Raw genomic sequence first — 22,671 nt, 5'->3', positions numbered from 1 at the left:
ACCATTATTCTGTAATGTGAATCAAGTCCTTTCAAAAGGGGTAAAAACAAATTAGAGTGGGAGTAAAAACCTTTTTATCTTGTAGTGCTAATGCCGTTTTAATATGTTTCCAAATTAAATAAATTGGATTAACAGATGCAGATCAGGATTTTGTGTAGGCTACCTCCTCTTGAGTACCATTTAACTTTAACTTTAGAGTGGCAGGGAGTGTCTAAGGAGTGCCAATTGTTCACACGTAGGACATTTATGGGGAAAGGAGACATTTGTATTAAACAGCCTTTTACAAATAATCACCTCATACCCCAAAAACGCTAATGGTAAATGGACTGAACTTATAAAGCGCTTTTCCAATCATACTGACCACCATGAGCGCTGTACACTAGAGCCAATTCACCCAATCGCACTCACTAACGCACACATTCATACACTGATATGCAGCTCAGTAGACAACTGGGCTGAGGTGATGATTATCCTTGATGCTTGTAATCCTATTTTCCTACAACAGTTTTCTCCCTCCTCTCAGCTCTTATCATTTTAGAAGGTGTCATTTACTGTCTAATAGAAATCTGTTACCCATGGCAATGACATTTCTGCATTATGAAAAACTGGTCACATGGGATATTCTTTATTTCTTTATATACATCATTTGATGTAAAACTCAAAATTGGCAGTAAACAAAGCCATAAACTACATACTTGTCTCTACAAAACACTTTTCGCTTTTTTTCAATTTAAGTAATAGAATACACTTTTTGATGACGTTCTAGTTTATTGCGATGCTCCTGTATATGCAGTGTACTGGGAGACATTACAGGGTAGTTGAGATATTGAATGTGAAGAAAATTTCAATACTATGTCTGAAACAATGCGTTACTTACCTAGATTGTGTCTTTTGTTTTTTGCGTGCTCGTGAATGTGTTTCTTTGTAAAACAGCCGAAAAAGACGCAGTAGAGACAAGAGTGGAGTCGGTTCAGGTGGGCGCCACACATGTGACAGATGCACGACTTGGCCTGTAAAAGAAAAAGAGGATGGGGTTTTTGGTGAGGACAAGGGAGAAAACCTTGTGAGAAAGCGAAGAAGGAGATAACAGGACACTCATGGTGAGTGGGAAGTATACAGAGAGGAACTCTTTGCCAGCTGAAACAGATTTCTATCTTCCAGTTGCTCCGGTAAACACTTCAGAGAACACATTGCTTGAATAAACCTGACATGAAAGCAGACTGACGACTGCTCTGCCTGTTGACAAATCAAATACAGTCGGAAAAACAACATATTTCCACGAAGAATCTTTCACTCTCCAACGCGCGCACACAGGCGATGATGGGATTTACTGCTTGGCAGGCGCGCTGGAAGAGACAAGCAAGATCTGTCTGAGGCGCACAAGCACCACATCAGCAGTAGCACATGCACCGTGTGTGTGTGTGTGTGTGTGTGTGTGTGTGTGTGTGTGTGTGTGTGTGTGTGTGTGGGTGATTGGTTTGGCTTATATCTTTGAAGCAATCTGCAAAACTGTGCATCTGAATGCTTGACACTACTGGCAAATGTGCAAACAGAAAGTCCAAGTCCTGCCAGTTCCCATTACATTCTGCTGTAAAACTGTAAAGTACAAATGTTACAGAAAGGACCGAAAATGTAAATCTAGTGTAAGCAACCAAGCCTGTAAAGTGTAGCAAACGATAAAAAATAAAATAAAATAAGAACTACGCCTTGAATGCATATCTCCATTACATGAGCAAGATACCTTACATGTATGGGACAAATCAATTGCAAATCTAGACACACAATTTTCAAACTCGATAAACACCCCATGGGGATTAACAGGATTTTTATGAAGGGGTTTTACCCAGAAATCTGGCTAATCCTGGCAGGCAGAGCATTGCATGGTGCAGCACTGCGCAGCTCGAAGGAAAAGCTCAGACTGACAGTACCCGGTCATTGGACTGTCCATGTCCATCAAGCTAATGACAGCTAGTGTTAGCTTATGTTGTCTGGGAGGTTTACTACTAGACTGCTGCAGATACAGGATCTTTACCGACCTTGTGCTGCTCTCAAACATCGAGGCATAGATTATTAATGACAGAAATTGAGGACGTCAGAGGGGTGACATACTTCGATTGGACAAACTTAACTGATAAAAAGACAATAGGTCAGTTATTTATCTCGGAGACAGAATGGTCACTTCCAGAATAAGGGGAGACATTCTCTACCAATGCCAGGTAAGAAACATTGATGACATGGCTACACTCCCTTAGATGGTAATGTACATTGCTGGTTCTATAAAATGCTGATGTAACCCTTATCTGGGGCTCTTCCTTATTTTTCCCTTTTTCCTGCATCATGATCAATATAAGAGCTCAGTACTAAGCTGTGCGCCTCAGCCTTGTTTAGATTAATTGTGTTAAAGTATAGTTTCTGTTTCAAGTGTCATTTCTTACTAAAGAAGTCATTAATAAAAGAAAATCACTTCTCCAGGGTAAAAGGGTCGGGAGGACTACAGACAGGGGGCGGTAATCTACAACAATTTTTGACACCCCTACTGTATACCATCTTATGTATCATTGTTATGGATGTATTTAAAAAAACGTATTTAAAATAAATTTTAAATAAGTTGGAAACAGTTTACTCAAGTCTTATTGATGCAGTAAACTGTTTTTAATATCTTGACCAACAATTTCAATGGGCAGGTATGACACTGCTTGGAAAGGTGAAAGTATTACTTCATACCTAACAAACCAAACAGATAAAAAGACTGCTGAAGCTAAAAATTAAACTTCAAGTGAAGCACCACAGAGGTAGAGGCAGCCATGGACTTATAGCGATAGCATAGGGACAAATCATCCTGTGTTAGGGTTTTGATCTTTGGTGTTTCTGCCTGGTACAGTTTGTGCTAGTTATCCTTTTAAAATGCATTATGAGTCACGGTACAACAGCAAACTCACTGGCATGCCTGCTTAGTGTGGAAGAAAGAGGGTTAGAAGTGAAGGAAAGCAGGTATAAAGCAGGTTAAGATGCACAAAGAGAGAAACAAAAACATCTGATAGGAACCATTTATCAGATACCCATTCCAAATACACCAAGTGAAACTTTAGTGTAAGGTGATCTCAGACAGCAAAATATCTAAAGCTTTTGAAAATGAACTTGGTGAACCTGTACAGCATCATCAACATATTGTATCACTTTTGTCAAGAGATACAATAGTGTAACTAAATGCCATCTGAGCGTCAAACGTTGGTATAAAATGGGGGAAAAAAAGAGTCATCCCGTTCATCCCCTTCTCCATGTAGAATCCAACCATAATTTACAACAATAACATTACAATAATAGTTATCTTTTAGTTACTGGTAATTAGTAATAATAGCACATAACATTCCACATTAGCAAACACCTCAATATCGCCAAAATATTAGTAGTGTATTTTTTGTGAGCAAATTCAATTAAGAATTTCCTGTTCCTATTACAAAGAACTAAGGACCAAACTACATTATTTTGGGATATTTTCTCCCTGTTTGAAAGAATGTTTTTTCCATCTTTTTTTTCCAGGACCTCAGGAAGTATACCAGCACAGCCAATTAACCTATCACATCAACACACAAATGAAGAAAATCGAGAGCAGAATCAGAGTGTAGCTTTATTAGACAAGCACCATCAAATCTAAAAAACACTTTTTCCGATCAGTGAAAACACCAAGCACCAGCAGGCTATGCTCAAAATAGCTATTTTGGGTGCAGACTGTGTTGCTACTGAAAGAAGTGAACAGAAGTCAGAGGAAGCACAGAGAGGTCAAAAGGTAATTTCTTCCCTTTATACATGTGATATGTTTACTAGCCTTCCTTGAGCCAGCTGACCCACAGAGAGCAAAAACAATGGGTGAAGCAGCATCACTTCCTTACTCTATGCCACCTCCCATTTTTTCATTTGTATCTGAAGAAATCAGATCATGCCCACACATTGCTGAAAAGAAAAGGTGTGTATACTCTTAGGATGATTTTCTTCACACCACTTTCAAAGGCGGCCTGGGACACTGATATGCATTAGCGTGAACACAATCTGTCGAAGCACACATAAGGACTACCCACCCGAGCAGTAGTTACCCTGGAAGGCGATCATTGAAAAAAAAAAAAAATAGAAAAAAATAGACTGTTCCAAAAAATGTAGTAATGCATTCAAGCTTTTCATAACTGTGTAATAATTAGCCCATTCACTGGGGAAGGTGAAAGCAAAGACGAGAGGAGTGAGAAAAACACAGACGTATCGCAACTGATATTGTCATTGCATCATTATCGAAATCACAGCGTTGAATGTGGACAGATTAATTTTTATACTTTGTATCACTCTGAGGAAAGCTAACGTGTAGGCTATGCAGAAATCTTACACAGTAATTCAATCAAAACAAGTGTAATTTTGTTGCAATATAAGCTCTTTCAATATCTGAAAGTTAAAAAGCGTGAGAATCCCTCAGGTGATTTCCAGTGTGTCGTCTAACGTCAAGAGGTCCGATGTGGGCAGTTTGTAGTGTAAACAGGCCACTAATCCATCTGCATAAGACTAACATAACCACTTCGCCTTCTAAGCAACATTTTAATGATGAATAAAAAACGGCTTGTTTTGCAGTTTTTATCTCGAAAACATTAAAAAAAGAGCTACACCTTCCTTAAATACATCACACAACAGAAACAATATTAACAGCTTTATCAGGCCACCAGAGTAACCAACATGAGTCAAAAGCCAGATCTCAAACAGTGCTTAACCACGGTTTATTTGCATTTGGCTGTGACGCTGTGGATAAAAAGGAGATTGCTAGAACCACGGTGGAAGAAAGTTTTGACTGTGTTCAATCGATTTAATTACAGCTTATATTTCTCAACAACCCCCCCCCCCTCCAATGTGCTTGTCTACGCATTAATGTGAGTGCTCCATTTCACTGATATGTAGAAATTCCTGACTGATCTTCACTATGTCAAGCCTTGTGAGATTACTGCTGTAAAGCTTGACGTACAAACAGAAGTGTGTTCAGTGAATTACAGACTGTTGCTGCACAATTATTTTAAATAATTGCCTGTTTGGGAGACGGTCTTCTAAAAAAAAAAATGCTGCACATCAATTGGTAAGGAAGAGGACACCGCTCACCAAACTACATGTTAGATCCCTTATTCACTGAGACTGACAGGAAAAGCTCCCAATCCGGTCTGTATATGGGCTGAGCAAGAGGAGGCATGGGTAAGTAGGCATCGATTGTGATGACACTGCAGTAGAGGGGATATTCAGATTCATAAACACTAAGCTCTGCATTATTGAAATTGGTTGGATAGCCAGAAAGCTCTGAACGGCTATTCAAAAAGGAAAAAAAAGATAATATAAATGCCACTTAGCCTTTAAAGTCAAATATAAAAGTAAAATAAACACTGAAATGCATGAAGGATATTAAACCATGACTTATTTTAATAGTCAACGAAACATGCATGCATCTGGGAATGGTAAATGCAGCTAAATCCTAGATGTGTGCTTTCAGCTGCCTGTCTAAGCCCATCTTGCCAAAGCAGCAATGCTACTCATCCCTCTCTGCTCTCAATGCACCACGAGTCCAACACAAAACAAGGAAGCCGGTGAATGCCACGCCTTGCCCTCCTTCTTCACCTCCTACACCTCTTCAGAGAGCAGAAAACCCATCTCTGCTTTCTCCCCCTGACAATGGTTCAGAGGCTGTCTCTTCCACAGTTTCTGCAGTCCTGCCTCTCCGCCTGTTCCGGGGGGGGGGGGGCTTTCACTGTTCTATCAGATTGGCCATTGATCAGCCGCTGGCTCAGATTACAGAGACCAGCGTCGCACAGGTAGTGAGCTTCTGATCATACCGCGTTATTCTGCATCCCGTCTGGGAGGCTTTCTTTGTAGCTTCAAGATCAGAAAAGTCCACTTACAGAACCTTCCTGAAGACCACAACCCTTTAACAGCTTAGCACTTTGTGTCACATTGCCAGATTTTTTATTTTGTTATTAATCATCGGTCTATGGCTATTAGATTGAAATGCTTTTCTAGACAGGCTTTCTCTAAGGATTCCCATCCTTGCCAAAGAATAGCATCCCCACAGCATGAATCTGCCACTACGGTATTTCATCACGGCGGTAGCATGCTGAAGGTGATGTGCAGCGAGTTAAACAGTGTTAACCCTGTAGGCCTATCTGACCATCGCAACTTCTTCCACACATATGTTACGCCCGTCCTACGGCTTGGGGAAAACTGCGACTGGGACTTATGGTCGTCTTTAACATCCGCCTTGCTGTTGCAGCATGTCCATAAAGTAGTTGCCTACACTGGACTTTATGTAAGGTTATAACAGGCAAGGAGGAAGCGGATTTAAAAGCACCCAACACTTTTCAATGGAACGGTAACAACACTTTTCACTAGTAAAAGAACGGTAAAATCCATATATGTGAATGCTTTTTGCACGCCGTTCTATAGAGGCTCGACGCTGTTGATTGCTGGAGAATCACAAAGAGATGCATCATTTGAATGAATAAATCATTCAGTTAAATTAAAATAGAATAAGGGTCTACTGAGGCTATGAGTGCTCTTGGCGAAGACCATGCGGGTGCAAATCTATAAATCATCCGATATTCTAAATCCAGCAGCCTATACATTTATTTAAAAGCACTCTTAGTGTCCCATTGTTAGATTTTCTGCTCTCCTAATTATTATTTTTTTTTATAAAAAAAAAAAAAAAAGAAAAAAGAAAAGACACACCATCCCACTCTTAGCACTAGAATTCATTAGACAGCGATGTGATGCGCTGAAAGGAGAGAAAACGACAGTTACATTGTGGACAAAGGTCTGGATCTACTGAGCACGCTCCGGCTGCAGCAAAACACGCAGACAGGGGGGGGGGGGGGGGGGGTGCAGGAGAGAGTCAGACTGGAGCGCATTGCTATATGAGAACAGTGACTCACCACTCTGCCCAGCATTTATAACCCTCTGAATCTAAGTAAAAACACACAAGCCCAGCCTTTAACTAAATTAACAATGCATCTAGCTGAAACGTTTAATGCACACACACACTTGCAAAATCATTCCACAGAACGAAAAAAAAAAAAAACAGTAAGATGGATCTTTGCAAGTATCCAAACACAAATACGTACAAACAGGACACACACCGTCCTCTGAATCTATATTTAATAAGAACTAGAGATGGTAGGACGGGGAAATTGGGAGTGATGCTCAGTGCAGGCGACTGACCCCATGGGGACGGTGTCTGTCGGTGCCTTAGCAGGATGGCGTTGTACCCCTCTTTTCTCCCCTCATAAAATGCCCTTGAGACAATTTTTCAATACGATTCCTTGTTTTCCCTCCCTCCTTTTTTGTCTGCCTTCCATCTGCTCATAGAGATCTCTGTTGACAACGTGTGAGGCTTTGCGTGAGAACGCATTTCCACATCGTCCAAACGAATCCGAGAGTTGGGAGACGTGAGGGACTGATGGGAGCGTGCGGCTTATCCTCATACTGTCACACAAGCGCTATAAGGACATTATAGCTAAACCCTAAACGTCAGCCAATAAAGGGAAGTTGCTCTTAGAAGAAAAAAAAAAAAACATGTGGAAGTAAATGAATTAAAGATGGTTCTCAACACAATAAAATGGCTTGAGGTTGTATGAGTATACAAGCATTCATTTACACATTAAAACAATAAGACTTAATGTATTTTATTGGTGAAAAACAACAATGGTGTTGTATCTGCAGATGTATTTTTCTTTCAAATAAAACATATTTTAAACACACAAACTCAGATCTATCCAAGCCCCTCTAATCTGATACAATTTAATGGAAACCGTTGCAATGAAGGAAGTTCATTGCAACGGTTCATTTTATGGTGAAGAGAGCTAATGTTGTACATGACTAAGCACACTCTCCTCAAGGTGAAACATGATGATGGCAGCATCGTTTTGTAGAGATGCTTTTCTTAAGCTGTGGAAGGTGAAAATGGGCAATCGTCTAACAGAAAGCCTGTCAGAGGCTGCAGAAAAACTGTAGACTGGTTCCAGCAGGACTACGATGCCTGCTGACTGCAAGTTTGGTCCAGGTGAAGTCTAAACCTAAATTTAATTGAGAAAACGTACTTAAATTGCTGCCATCCAAGCTCACTGAACTTCAACTGTCTTGGAAAGACGAATGGTCAAAAAAAAAAGAAAAAAAAAAAGAAAAGTCAATTTCTACGTTTGCAAAGTTGATAGAAATATACGAGAAGACTTGCAGCTGTAAATGCAACAAAAAGAATTTCTTCAGAATGTTTCCAGCAGAAAGTGTGCTCTAGTATGTGTAGGTTTAATACATAAAATTCCTACAAAAAAATAAGTTTGTGGTTGTAAAATGACAAGATGTGAAAACTTTTACAAGGCATTGTGGATGAGTGTAAAAATAATAGCCGAGCAGAAGGTTCATGCAGCAGATACACATGGTAGATTTGTAAATATATACCGGTAGTTAAAATATAATAAAGACACCCAATTAGAAATGAAAAGGGTATTTTGAACTTCATTCCCAAAAAAGAAAAGCAGCAGCTGCAGACCAATCCAATGAAAAGTAAAGCTACAACAATTTTTTTTTCCCCCACCACAAGTTGGCATTTATTTAGTATTCAGAGGACATCTGATGAAATACATGACAGCTATGTGCTTAAAAACCAAGCCATGCTGCCTTAAAAGGTCACTCCTCAAAGCCCGCCTCATTAATTGTTGGCCTTGAGAAGGTTGTGAATAAACTGACTCGGGGAAAAAAATAACAAAACCAATAAAAAAAAAAATAATAATTAAAAAAATAAATGAAAAATCTACACCCACAACTCGATGAGCTACCAAAATGATACCTGTTCATCCGTACCAATTAAAGATGGACTGCTGAGGTGACTTACAACTAAAGCGCAATCAGTCTGAGGAACCCCCAAGAACACGAGATCCAGTTTTTTATCCCCATAGTTCCAATTAGGATCAACCAAGCCTTAGCCATTACCTTCTGGAAAATCTATAAGCAGTACGGTATAGAGGCACAATGGGGCTATTAGCAGCCTACAGTGCCAGTAAAAGAAAGAATATAAAAGGCAGACCTCTTTAACTATCTGTCGACAGCGTACTCCTCCCCCGATTCCACAAGACAGAACCATTTCTAGACATTAGACTTACTATAAACAAAAACCGCCACTTGCATTCAAGGGTTTACCAGTCAGGAGTAACGGACTGTCCAAACTAAAAGAGATTGATTGCCTTTAGGTTCTTGGCGCTTGGACAGCCACATAGAAGAGATGGACAGCTCATTAGCCAGATGGTAGATCTGGTGTGGGGGGGAAGGGGAGGGGGGGGGCTACACGGCTGCCATTGGGCTGGCTCAAACCATGACCACCATGTTTTGTAGCAACAATGCCTTTCCAAAGTTGGTTGAGCAGCCAAATCAGGGGGATCATTTCAAGTTGGGGGAAGCAGAAGGAAGAGAAAGAAAAAAAAAAAGAAAAGAAGTTGAACAGGGTTGAATCTATTATATATGGATGTGCTTGCACTCTTTTTTCCAGTCAGACAAGTTTCTTACATTCAGGCTCAGACAGTGGTGCTAATGGTAAAAAAACAAAACAAAAACCAAAACAATAGAAACACTTCTTTGTTGTCCTTTGTCTGTGCATTGAGAAGCGCCAATCACGCAACTCCTGTCTGAAACCCATTGCAAGGTTGTCTGAGGTCTGATGCGTTCATTTCAATTCATCCTGCGGACTTTAGCGCATGAAAAGAGAAACAAAGAACGGCAACAACAGCAAGAAAAGGAAGCGCCTTAAATCTGCGAGACGCTGCCGACTATAGACGCACATTATGCTGGAGCAGCCGGAGCTGAAGAACTGGAAGGTAAACAGGGCGGCACAAGGCGACGCATCAGGACGCCGATTACTCCTGGAGGGCTTTACATTTGTTTGGACTGAGTCATTTCACCGCAGTCACAATGACTGACAAACATAAAGCCACATCAAAACAAGACGGGAGTGACAGGGAGCATACAGACATGCGGGAATCAACATCTGACATCATCACAGCTAAAGAGGCACAAGGCAGGAGAAAAATAAAAGAACAGCATCTACAAACCTCTCCATTTTGTTTCAGAATAGCCCCTTTTTTTGGTTTTTCCTCAAACCTCGGCTGTGATGCATTTAAATAAAACGTGAGCCGTATGAACCTTTATTCTAATAAATTCTTTCTCCGTGCACACATTTGCAATAAGAGATTCAGGAAGCAACATGAATCATGGCTTTAACTAGGTTGAAACTGAAAAGAAAAAAAAAAAATGAAAGGGGAGGAAAAAAATAAATAACGAAAGGAGGAAGCGGCAACGTGGGAGCTAAGGCAAAAGAGGAACAAGCAAGCGGCACGAACAGTCTGTAGGAATAGATCTCGCTGCTCCAAATGTACGCTGATGAGTCAGAGCAGGAGGCCCGCAATGTGATGGAGACGGCTCTGACAGCGATATGCTCGCTACACCAAAACCCAACCACTCCGCGGATTAAACCATGCCTCGTCGCATTTAGGTTTGAGAATGCATGCGTCGAGTGAAAGTAAAAGAAGAGGGGGCAACATCAATGTTTTATCCTGAAGAAAATATTCATTTTCTACCCCTAACAATCCCTGTGCCGTCTTGCATCTTGCTTAGCACTTGAGGGTTGGGGGGGGGGGGGGGGGGGGGAGTAGAGATGTTTTCCTTTCTAGTTCAGAGGGGCCTGTAATCATAAACCTCGCCGCTTTCATCAAAGTGACAGCAAATTCTTCAAAGCAGATATGACATTAAATACTGGAAGCAACAAGCTAAGCCACTTTCATCTCGTTTTCAAGCATATAGAAGCTAAAGCAACACCTCGGATGTAAGTGCATCGTTAATGTGAGACTGTTAATCCTTCTAAAAGCGGTAAGGACCAGGATTTACAGACACGGATTCCAAAAGTATCCGCACCCCTTCAGCTTTTCAACATTTAGTGATGTCACAGCCACACACTTATTCGATAAGGATTTTATGTTACTTGCCAACACTTAAGATCACATAATTGATAGGTAGAAGGAGAAATGTACATTATTCGGGTGGGGTGCATACATTTTCAGTCCCCTTTACTCTAAAACCCCCTAAAAAAATGCAGTGCAGCGTTCAAAACTCGCCTAATTACTCAGGTCCATCTGTGTGCGATTCAATATCTATGTAAATGCAGCCGTTCTGTGAAGGCCTCATGTGTTTGGCATGGCTGGAGAGTCTTAATCAGAGAAGCAGCCCAGAGGCCCATGGCAATTCTGAAGGAGCTGCAGCGGTTCAAAGCTCAGGTGGCAGGATCTGTTGGCAAGACAACCATTAGTCAGGCCCTCCCCGAATCTGGCCTTCCCATCACCATTAAAAACACAAATGCACCAAGAGCCGTGGTTGTAGCAGCATTACGCTGCGAGGAAGCTTTTTTTTTTTTCAGCCCGGACAATAAAGCTCATAAGAGCTGGCGGGAAGATGGTTGGGAATGAAATTGGGCAATCCTGGTTGAAAACCTGTTAAGAGGATGCAGAAGACTTATGACTGGTGTGGAGGTGTGCGCCTTATGCAGGACAAGCATGAACATTAGGAGAGAGGGCCAAATCAAAATCCGAACCTAAAGCCAATTAAATATCCGGCAGGACTTGAGCGTTGCTGGGTAATCCATGGTCTTTCTGAATATATTCGGTGACTAAAGGTGCAAAGCTGGTGGTCTAAATAGGTGGTGCTGCATTTCTGAGATCTTTATCTGTGAAAAGCTGTGAATCATTTTCCTTCCGCTTTACAATTTAGCACAACATTGCCTCGGTCTATCCCATCAAATCCCTATAAAATACATGTATTGTATTTATGTAGTTATATATGTTACAAATAGTACAAAAGAGTATAACTCATTCTTTTGAAGGGCATTATAAAGATACTTCCTACGACCCCTAGCATAAAAAAAAGGGTTGCACCGAAGGACAAAAGGGTTCCCAGATGATTTATTTTCTTCTCCTTAGGACCAGAGAAGTCATTCTTTCTACTTCTCCGGTAAACAACGGGTGTAACCTCTCTATCAATCAGGTATGACTAAGTTGAGACCTTTGACTATCTGATAGGCTGCGCTATTTAACTCAATGAAAAGAATAAAACCTAATGAAGCACAACCAAAAGTTATGCAAGCATTACAATCAGTCTCAAACCAATTTCAGAACTAATGCAACACGCACACATTGCTGTCTTTCAAGCCTGAAGCAATAAAAAAAAAATTTCGAGGCCATGCAGTGATTTCTTTTCAACAATGATGATAAACAAAAGCACAGAGTCTTTTGTTTACAATGAAAGCTACAGACTGAATGGTTTCAGAGGCTGAGAAATAAAACCCTTTGGTTACTTTAGATTCCCAGTCATCCCGTTTTACCCAAGCTGGCTGTTGACTGTGCACACAGAGCAGGTGACAGATTAGCTCTTGCACGTTGCTTGGGAATTGATTTTAGCCAGGGGGGGGAGAGGATGACAGCAGCTGAGAAAGAAAATAAAACTATGAGAGAAAAACAAAATTAAAGGAGGAAAAAAACAGCAGGGTTCAAGGTAATAAAATGACTAAAGTCACCGAGTCTTTCAGCATCCAACTACGGAGAATGCAGCTCTAAATTTGAGCCGCATTTCATTTGTGCCATTGTTGAAGGATGAATAGGCAGTGAGCAATACAGCGATAAGCTCGTCTTTTCAACAACAGGCGGTGGATCGTAACGCTTCACGCTACGGTCTTCTTTTGCTCTCACTATTGGCAGAAAGCGTAGATGCTGATTTAGTGTATGCGTTTATAATGGGACCAGAAAACTGAGAACTCAAGGCTGAAATAAATGAATGCCTTCGATTCTCGAGAACACGCTGCCTGCGTGTAGCTCGACGGCTGCTCTGCGTGTCACTGATTTTATCAACAACACGGAATTCAAACAGACTCGTGACTTAACTCTTATTTTATCTCAGCGCTTGATAACTCAAACTAAACCTGCTCGTCGCCGCAGCCAAACTGGCCGCACTTGTACACCGAAATAGCTGCGTCAAAACTGAATCCCCATTTCTTGCTCCATCAAAAAGGTAGCTAGAAACCTGGATGACCTGATCGATGACTAGCTGACCTATAAAGATCCAATTTTTCTTAGTTTAGTGTATCTACATATTTAATCAGGGACAAAATAATCCGTTCAACTACAACCAGGTAAGGATGGACTGCAGCAGATTCTAGCTTCTTAGCTCGTTTCCGTCTACAGTCCCTGTGGCAGGTAAGAAGGAAAAGAGAAATGTAGATAAAAACATGTCAGTACAGAAACAACGGTTAAGGTTGAATTAAGATGATGCAACATATTCCATGCAACACCCGATGTTACAAAATATGCACACAATGTCAATCAGAAAACACAAACAGTCATCCAGGTGAAAACACATCTCAAGAAGAATTAATGATCACATAATTGGCTTCTTGAAATGTCTTCTCCTGTTTTCCTGAGAAAGGTTGCAAAACCATTCATTCATGGGGTCATTTGTAGTGAATGTTTTAATGGAATAGCAAATATCCCCGAATGGTCTGAAAAACATTACAGGCCCTCAGCACCGGCGACACAGACAACCTTCCCTAGAAGCTCCCCCCGTCAGTGGACCACCAGCTTCCTGACTGATCTTCTCCCGCACAAGAACCATCAGTACTGGCGTCCCCCAGGGCTGAGTTCTCCACCCATTCCTCTTTTCTCTGTACACAAACGATTGCATCTCATCAGATCCGTCTGTGAAACTCCTAAACGGTAAATAGACTGAACTTCTAGCGCTTTTCCAGTCATACTGACCACTTAAAAGCGCTGTACACTAGAGCCACAATCACTATTATTGATGAGTCTGCATACAGACATGAGATGGATACAGGACACAGATGGACACAGTTATCATTCAGTCTGTCCTGTGTTCATTCATCACTGTGTGGTTTGGCTCATCCACAAAACAGGACAGGTTCAAACTGCAATGAACAATTAGGTCTGCAGAGAGGACCATCGGGGCTGACCTTCCCCCCCATCCAGGTACTTCAAGTCTATGATCAGGAAAAGCGCAGCTAACATCTCTGGAGATCACAATACACCCTAAACACAAACTGTTTAGACTTTTACCTTCAGGCTGGCGTTACAGGACTACATTTACAAAAGCCAACCACAGAGACAGTTTCTTCCCGCCAGGCTGTCTCTCTCTCATGAACACGTAACAAGAATACCCAGATCGACACCATGCATATTTGCACCAATTCAACCCAAGTCTTTCTCTTTTCCAAAAGCAATCCATATACACACCTTTACAAAAAAATTTGCTTTTATTTGTATTTTTACATATTTATATTTAATGGAGCAATAAGCGATATTTCACCACTACGTTGTGCTTGAGCACTGTCTGTACACCAAAACAAGATGCATGACAAGCCACGCCTCGCGCCAGACCCTCCTTCCATTATCACACATCGCCTTCTATGTGCATATTTTTAAAAGGATAAAAACACAGCAAAACAGCCTCACCTTTCGGAGGAACATTTCAAGGTAAATATTAAGTAACTCATAACTTAATAATGCTGTTAGCAAGAGAACATTTTAATCTGTTGGGCGTGCTCTCTGCCATGTTGCACCAACACTGCGCTGCTCTGACGGTGGTATTTTAGGGCAGGGAGAGGCTAAGCCCTGAGTGGCAGCTGTTCACATGCGCGTACGTGCACAAGCACGCGTATGTGTTGTCATACCATAGTACTTGTAAAATATTTCCTTTAGCTCTTCGCATCACTATATATTTATTTTTAGTTCTATCAAAAATATTGAAATTTTGCTTATTGCTCCTTTAAATAGTTTTGTATTGTTATGAGCAAAGTGGAACCAAAGTCAGATTCCTTGTTTGTGCGTACAAACGAGCCAAATAAAGCCGATTCTGAGTCTTTTTCAGTGGCTTAAATGTAAATTAACACCCCGCCTTACATTTTCACCTACATACATGATCTTGGTATTATTTTGAAATTCTTCAAACGCCCTTTTATGCACAATCTTTTTAACGTGCAACTTTTGAAATTTTTTGCAAAGATACCAACCTAAATTTGGTCTCATCTCACAGTTCTGCTTTTAACAGTGTCGCCTCCTGCTTTCATTGGGCTACACCTATTTTTTTTTCTCTTCCTTTAATTGAAGAGGTGCTGAGGAAGGCGGGCAAGCTTGGGAAGAGAGAGCAAGCCTGCTCTTTTGCATCTGCTCTACCTGCATTATGTCAGTCCAGATGAGGAGGGGGATAAGCAGCATCAACTCACCAAATACGTCCATCCTGCATCACTCTGAGGCACCTGATTTATCACAACGACATAAAAATGCACATAAGAGAAACACAGTTTTGGTACAATAAACAAATTGCTACAATAAAGGCAACGATTGCATTCCAAATGAGGGCGGTTGGGGGCAATATGTACAATAAAAAGGGATGATGAAGGGACTTCGCATTGTCGAGAGCTATAGGGAGTGGTGTAAGCCGGGCTCAGATACAAACTGCTGGGGGTAATTAACTGATGCTAGCTCCTTCATTCCAACAGAGCAAGATGAAGGAGGGACGGGGCAGAAAGAGCTCTGACCCACACCGACCAGAGGGACTATACTCGTGTGTGGGGAAGAGGAAGGAGGAGAGGAGGGGGACACACACAATGGGTTCATATTTGGTGAGGTAATGTTAGCCCGTGGCCACAAATTGTTCAAACCCCAAGTTTACTCAATCAGCAAACAACACCGCTCAGCGAAATCAAACTGCTTCAGCCGTAGCCCACAAAGTCAAACTGAAGTTTATTTATTTATCTTTGTTTGTTTGTTTTTTTTTTGTTAGCTCCGCTGCTTAAAACAATCAACCGGTCTCCGCAGTTCAGAACACACAGCGGCTAACTTGCCGGTGGCTAACAGCCGAGCTAGCTACTTGAGCGGTCCCAGTCAGACCGTAATTGCGTTCAGCTGCGACCGGGCTTCACGCGGGACACCGCGGTTCCACGCGTGTCCGTGCCGAATACAAAACACCCCCCCCGTTTCAGTGGCAAACGTTGCAGTTTCCGTGTGTGTTTTATCGCTTTATTTTATTGTATTTTTTTTTTTTTTTTTTTTACCTTGCGTCTCCTGGTCTCAGCAGTGCCACTCCAAACAAAGCATTGGTATATGACTCGGAGGTTTTGTTTCCAATTATCCACCTTATAACCGTTCACATGGGAGCACCCGGCCGGACTCATGACAGACAAAACATTCAGGATGGAGTTTGAGGTGACAATGAAGAGTCTCCTGGGGTTATTCACTCAGCTAGGCTACCTAGCACGAACTGTCTGTGTCCAGAAAACGTTTCCGTTTGGAAACGGGACAATCGGTGTAGTATCCAAAATGCTCCCCGGGCATCTGATAAACTCGGACGTTTATCGGCCGGCTCTGAATCGGTTCACGTAGCCATCTAAAGGAAGCCCGAGTCCTCAGAGAGCCCTAATCTTCTTGCTCTTGTGACAGTTGTGTTTTCCTTTAACGTTAGCCCCACTTCCACTCTCACGATTAGTTAGCCTGCTAACTCCCGTCTATAGCTTCACAATGCCCGCCCATGTAGATCGTGATTTGTCAACACAGACCGGTGACGTCACTACGTTTGAGTTCGATGCACTTTGGGGTGCGCTGGGTTTCTACTCCGGCGTCTTCCGTCTCGGCGAGTTTGGGATTTTTATCAATGATGTCACTGGGAGGGAAGTGACACACCTCCCATTCAGGATAACCGGGAGTACGTGGACAATCCGGAGTTTGTAACAGCGTTATTCTTGAAAGGTGCAAAGCGCTTCCATGAGGACAGGAGTTTGCTCCATCTAATCCAAAAGAGTATTCCTATCAAGACACATTCTTTCTTTATTTCGAGACACAAAAAAAGTCAATTCCATAAATAAAGAAAACAAATCATCAAGTAAAAACAAAAAGACAAGCAAACTCATCCATCACAAAACAGGCACTCTTTTTCCACTATTTAAAAAGCTTCAGGTATATCTAACATCACTATATGTTACAGTTGACGGAGCTTTTACTATTAAGTTGTTTGAGAAATCCAAGCAGTACCTAGATTCGTATATGTAGTTTCTCAGCAAAGCATGAAAAGTTAGAACGTTACTCATGACCAACATTTCACTTGCCGATGTCCACCTTGGACGTCTGAGGAGGATTCTAAAAGCCTCTTGACAGGCTACTTGCAGTTCTTTAATTATAGCTCTAGCTGCACCACAGATGCGATGAATAAAAGGAAGTGCAATACATTCAAAAAGGGGACACATCTGTACACATGCTAAATGTACGCGCCATCATTAGTTTGAATGTATAATTTACATCTTCATCATCACAAAGATCACACCTCAGAATATGACCTAGATGTTTCCCATTATTCACCAAACTCAAAACTTGATTTGCTAAATAAAAAGAAGGAACATTCATTTTCTTATGCTCCTGAATTGTAGCAATAACAACACTCTTTTTTTTAGGATTAAACATGATGTCACACCAAGCTCCATTTCAGCACAAACCCTAACTGCTGCTAGCCAGCACTGTAGGGAGACAAGACGACCAGATCGTCTGCATACATTAAATGATTTACAAAATCATTACCCACCATACACCCAATCTTACAAACACCTAGTTCAACAGACAGATCATCAAAGCATAAGTTAAAAATAGATACAGGGAAAGGTTCAGAAACCTCAGAACTCCACTTACCGCATAGATTAATGACAATAATTTCATAAACAACTTATGGTGGTTAACTCTAAAGCTTTAGATCAGGGATCACCAACCTTTTTGAAACTTAGAGCTACTTTGTTGGTACTATCATATGAAGGGCTACCAGTCCTGACCTTTGAACTACAAGAGTCCCAGCTAACCTTAACTTTATGTAATATAGATATGTTTTTAATGCTTTTGCCATTTTTAAATCCATATAAATACAAGTATGATTAAGATGGAAGAGCAGCTGAAGAAAATAAAATTTTAAATGCAGCTCACTGGAGGGTTGTGTTATTTTTTGAACAGGTTTGTGGGCACCACCTACGGTTCTTAGCGGCTACCTGTGGGCACCGTGTTGGTGACCCTTGCTTTAGATGCATTTAAGAAACACGTAAAAACAGAACTATTATGTTTGTTATATTTGCTGAAAATTTCCTCCAAGACCAACAAGGAAAGGTCTTTTGGTTGTTTCAGATTGACAGGTTGCATTTTTCTTTTTTCTGTTTTTGTTATTGTACATATTCTACTCCCAAATGTGACAACACGTGTAAAACTCGTTTCCACTCGTAAAAAATAACTAATGATAAAAATATGAAAACAGATGCAAGAAAAACATCGTTTTATCTTGCACAATATTTACAGTAGGGATGTTGTGGTGTGACCTTTTCAGCATTGGCACATACCTTGAAAATAGTTAATTTAGTTATTCATTTATGTTTTAATGGCTGTTGCGGGTCCATTTCCTTTATTTCTTACATGGACTTTGATTTAAACTTACATCATAAGTTTTCCTTTTTTCCAGTTTACCCCCGATTTATTTCTTTTTAGTTTAAAATACTTGTTCACAGTCTGTGTGTTATGTTATGTTTGTGGATGAAATTTTAAAAAGCTCTATTTACTTATTTATTTGTTCAATTAAATATTTATTTATCTGTAATTAATAAACAAACATTAATAAACAATTGATTAGATAAAATGTTTATTGGTTTATCTTTTGAACCTCTGACTTTCAGTGACAAATAAAATGGAAGTGGGACGCTCTGTTTTTGCTATCCTGTTTTTTTTTATTTAGATTATGTTATAGTTGAAATATTTATAAATTTATATATATTTTTTATCTTCAGTCGTTTGATTCCAATTGTTAGTGTAGTACAATGGAGTTTGTGAGAGTCGAATTTCACACCGTCCTCGTTGCATTACCTAGTTCAAGCCTGCCATCTAGTGGAGCTTAGCTGTATCGTCACTGTAATGGGGCATTAATCACCGGTAAAAACGAATTTCTTAATGTCTGCAAGTTATTGTTTAATACCAGTAACTTCCACCTTCAGCAATAACGTGCGTAAAATCAGCGTTTTAGCCTTAATCTTGAAGTTTGCTGCGGTAAAGATGATTTTACACATTAAAACTGGGTTTAAATTAAAGTGATTAAATGTAAAACCTGAATTTACAGTGGAATAGAATACTTTTAGGTACTATAAAGATAGCTAGAATACCATATTTATTTTAGCTGAAGGGTTTTGATTAATGACGCCTCCTGGAGAATATGCCAGACTTAAACAGGCAAAACGCGGACAATTTATAATGGCACTGGAAACAGCGGGCTTGCATTTAATTCCCGACTATCCTACACTCTTACACAATCCTGCCTGTATTTCAGCGATTTCTTCGAAGAAGGGCATACATTAAATTTAAGGTGAAAGAAAACAAGGCCCCAAACGAAACGAAAAGAAAATAACCACTGCAACACATTTTGTGGTGTCGTTTCCAGGTTTATGCACTTGGGGGCAGCCGAGTTTAAAATTGGAACTCGTATGAGAAAGAACGTCACACTTTTCAACAAACTGTGTGAGTAATATTTTGCCTACAATATTTATAGTTCACGTATCTGGCAGTTTGCAATCACAAGCTGAAAATCTATTCTGATTTTTGCTGGAAACAGCCTTTCAGTGCATCCCTTCCATAAATAAATACTAATACCCACATTTATAAAGGCTCCTCTTTGTCCGCAATAATCCTGCAAAACAGCTTTAAACATGTTATACATTCCAACCCATATTTTCATGCAGATCGAACCCACATAAAAACGCTTCACCAATTTCCCACGTCTTTCCAACTAGCATTTGTAGATTGTTAAGATTAAAATTCTAATTGTCATTTTTCATCTCTTTCAATAAAACTCGACTCTGAGGCAAAGGAAAAAAACTTCACCGTGTGTTGTTTACTGTGTAAGAAGAAACCAGGGCAGGAGTTTGGGGTTTGGGTTAGGGGTGAAGCGAACGTGAAATGAATAAGAAAACCTGATGAATCTTCTATGTAATGTTTTTCATTGTGATTTTCCAGGAAGGAGCACAGAGTAAACCCTGCAGTCAATATTTTTTTACTTGTTAAAGCACAGCAGCAAAGGGGACTCTGGAATTACGCACCTCAGCCCTGATTGGATGGAGATAAATGAGTTAATTTTTTTAAATTTGTGAATTTTTTTTCTGGGATCGATTTTCTTCACAAACTTGTGGATATATATTTCAAAGAATGTCTTTCCAGCAGGAAAACAGTGTGTCTGCTCGTTGTTTGGAATCAGCTGGCTTAGAATTAAGTGGAACACGAGAGATAATCAAAGAATCAGAACCAAAATGCTTAATACATGTTGGACTGCGTGTAAACATAAGACTTTAATTTAGAGTGGAATATGTACATTTAAAGACATTTACATACTAAAATTGTAGAAAATTGTCATTCTGGAATTATGGTGCTTTGTAGTGTGTTCATAGCAACTTAAACTTTTCACATATTGTCATGTTATTACCACACACTTCAATATATTTAAGTAAAATTGTATCAACACATAGTGTGCAGTTGTGATGTGGAAGCACAATTAAGCTTTTCTTTCCCTAAATTACAGCTGCAACTATGTTGGGGGTAATTCTTTTCTTTAACTTTCCATATCTAAAAACCAGACTTTTTGCCTGTTTTCTCATGTTAAACAACTCATACTGTCAGATTCGATAATCTCTGAGAACAAACTTTCAAGTTTTACTGCTGATTCTCCACTGGATTTAGGTCTGAACCCTTGACTATTCTAGCTCTAGCTATATGTTTAGGACCGTTGTCTTGATGGAAGGAAAACCTCAGACCCAGTCTGAAGTGTTTTGCAGCCTGTAACATAGTTTCATCCAGGTTTTGCCTGTAATCATCTCCATTCATTTTTCTATCAAGTCTGACCAGCCTCCCTGTTCCTGTTGAAGAAAAGCATCCACACAGTGTGATGTTGCCACCACTTTTCTCCATGGGGAATGTTGCGATCAGGGTGATGTGCAGTGTTAGCTTTTCCATCACACCTTCTGTGGTTTCTCAAAAGTAGGTCGAAAAGTTACAAGTTAGTCTCATTCGACAACAGCACCCGGTTCAGCAGTTGAGGATGTCCAGCTGCTGTGTTCTCCCTGTGTGCATGGGTGGCGGCAAATTGCTAAACGGACTTCCAACGGGTTTCTTTCAAAAATGTCTTTCTTCTTGCCACTCTACCATAAATGCCAGGTTCGTGGAGTCCAAGACTAATAGCCGTCCAGTCAACATCCCTATTGAGCTATGGATCTCTGTAGCTCCTCCAGATTTACCCTGGACCACTCGGCTGTTTCACCGAATAACACGCTTCTTGTTAGTTGAACGGCCATATCGGTAGGTTTGCCATACTCTTTCTACTTCCAGATGACGGATTGAACAGTTTTCCATAAGATGCTTTAAACCTGGCAGATCATTTCACCACTGAGCCCTGCTTTAAACCTCTTCAAAGCTTTATTTTGACATGTCTGTTGTGTGCCCTGGTCTTAATGATGTCTGTTCACTAATGTTTTCAAGCAAAACTCTTAGACTCTTCACTTCCCAATGCTATGTTTGTCTTGATATACATTAACAAATAGAATGATAAAAAACATTTATTGGTAAAGTGCTTGTTGTTCTAACCCTAATAAAAGGAAAAGCACCAAAACTCATTCTCTTTTGTGTTTCGTCTAGTAGCAAGCTATTAAGAGACAAATTACTGCATATGGTAGTTTTTTTTTTTGTTTCAAGACTTGCAAATGTATAAGAAAGCACACAATAAAATGCTACCATTTTGATTAAAGCTGGATGAAAAAAAAACATGGAACTACTTTTTTTTATTCTGTGTCCGATTCATCATACAGGATAAATATCCTTGAGATAATCCCAAAAACTAAATTCAAACATGTATTTTCCATCCATCCATAATGTCCGTAAACTGGCTGCGTCTTTCATATAGAGAAGAGTGCTAAAATTAGAAGGCATATCGTCAGACAGGACATCTGCATCTCGTTGGCTCTCAGCCAGAGATGCTGGGATCTGACCCATCTGTTGGAAACTGTCAGCTGCTATTTCACGTCATCACAAGGGGTGAACAAGGCAAGCCCAGTCACTTGGGGAGTGCTATGGATGGGTTCAAACGGAAGTCCACAAATGTCAACCAGGCCAAAAAGTTATCCAAAACTCCCCCGTTAGTCATAAGGCCTGGGCTGCATGTGAGACGTTTTCCAGAAAGATGCTTCATTTCTACTCAAGCATGAGAAATTCTGTTGTGGGGCCAAACATGAGCCACAGATGATCATGGTAGGAGGGATTTTTTTAAAGGATTAAACAAAAACACTGTAACATCCACAATTAATATTCAGTTCAATTTGATTTATATAATAACACCAATTCACAACTCATGTCATCTCAAGGCACTTTACAAAGTCAAATTCAATCAAATCATGTAGACAGATTGATCAAAAAGTTTCCTATCTAAGGAAACCCAGCAGATGACATTGAGTCTTTCACTGGCAGCATTCACTCTTCCTGAAAGAGCGTAGAGCCGGACCAGATGTAGCTTTTA

General features: G+C 40.4%; 1 protein-coding gene across 3 annotated transcripts in view; it reads right to left on the bottom strand.

Annotated features, from left to right (window-relative positions):
• LOC105936189 (ubiquitin carboxyl-terminal hydrolase 22) overlaps positions 1 to 16,628 on the bottom strand; it is a 37,063-nt gene extending 20,435 nt beyond the window's left edge. For 2 of the 3 annotated variants that reach the window (XM_012876890.3, XM_012876891.3), the window contains exons 1-3: positions 16,163 to 16,628; positions 15,332 to 15,364; positions 878 to 1,010 (exon numbers count right to left, since the gene is read on the bottom strand). In XM_012876890.3, the coding sequence (XP_012732344.1) occupies positions 878 to 1,010; positions 15,332 to 15,364; positions 16,163 to 16,282 (286 nt within the window). In that variant the 5' untranslated portion in view covers positions 16,283 to 16,628. The remainder of the gene's footprint in view (positions 1 to 877; positions 1,011 to 15,331; positions 15,365 to 16,162) is intronic. The other variant, XM_012876894.3, reaches the window with a different exon arrangement.
• Positions 16,629 to 22,671: the final 6,043 nt, after the last annotated feature.

This window comes from Fundulus heteroclitus, chromosome 16 (assembly GCF_011125445.2).
Source record: "Fundulus heteroclitus isolate FHET01 chromosome 16, MU-UCD_Fhet_4.1, whole genome shotgun sequence".
Taxonomy (NCBI): domain Eukaryota; kingdom Metazoa; phylum Chordata; class Actinopteri; order Cyprinodontiformes; family Fundulidae; genus Fundulus; species Fundulus heteroclitus.
Note: the sequence above shows the minus strand (reverse complement) of the source record. Positions and strands in the feature narration are given on the sequence as shown.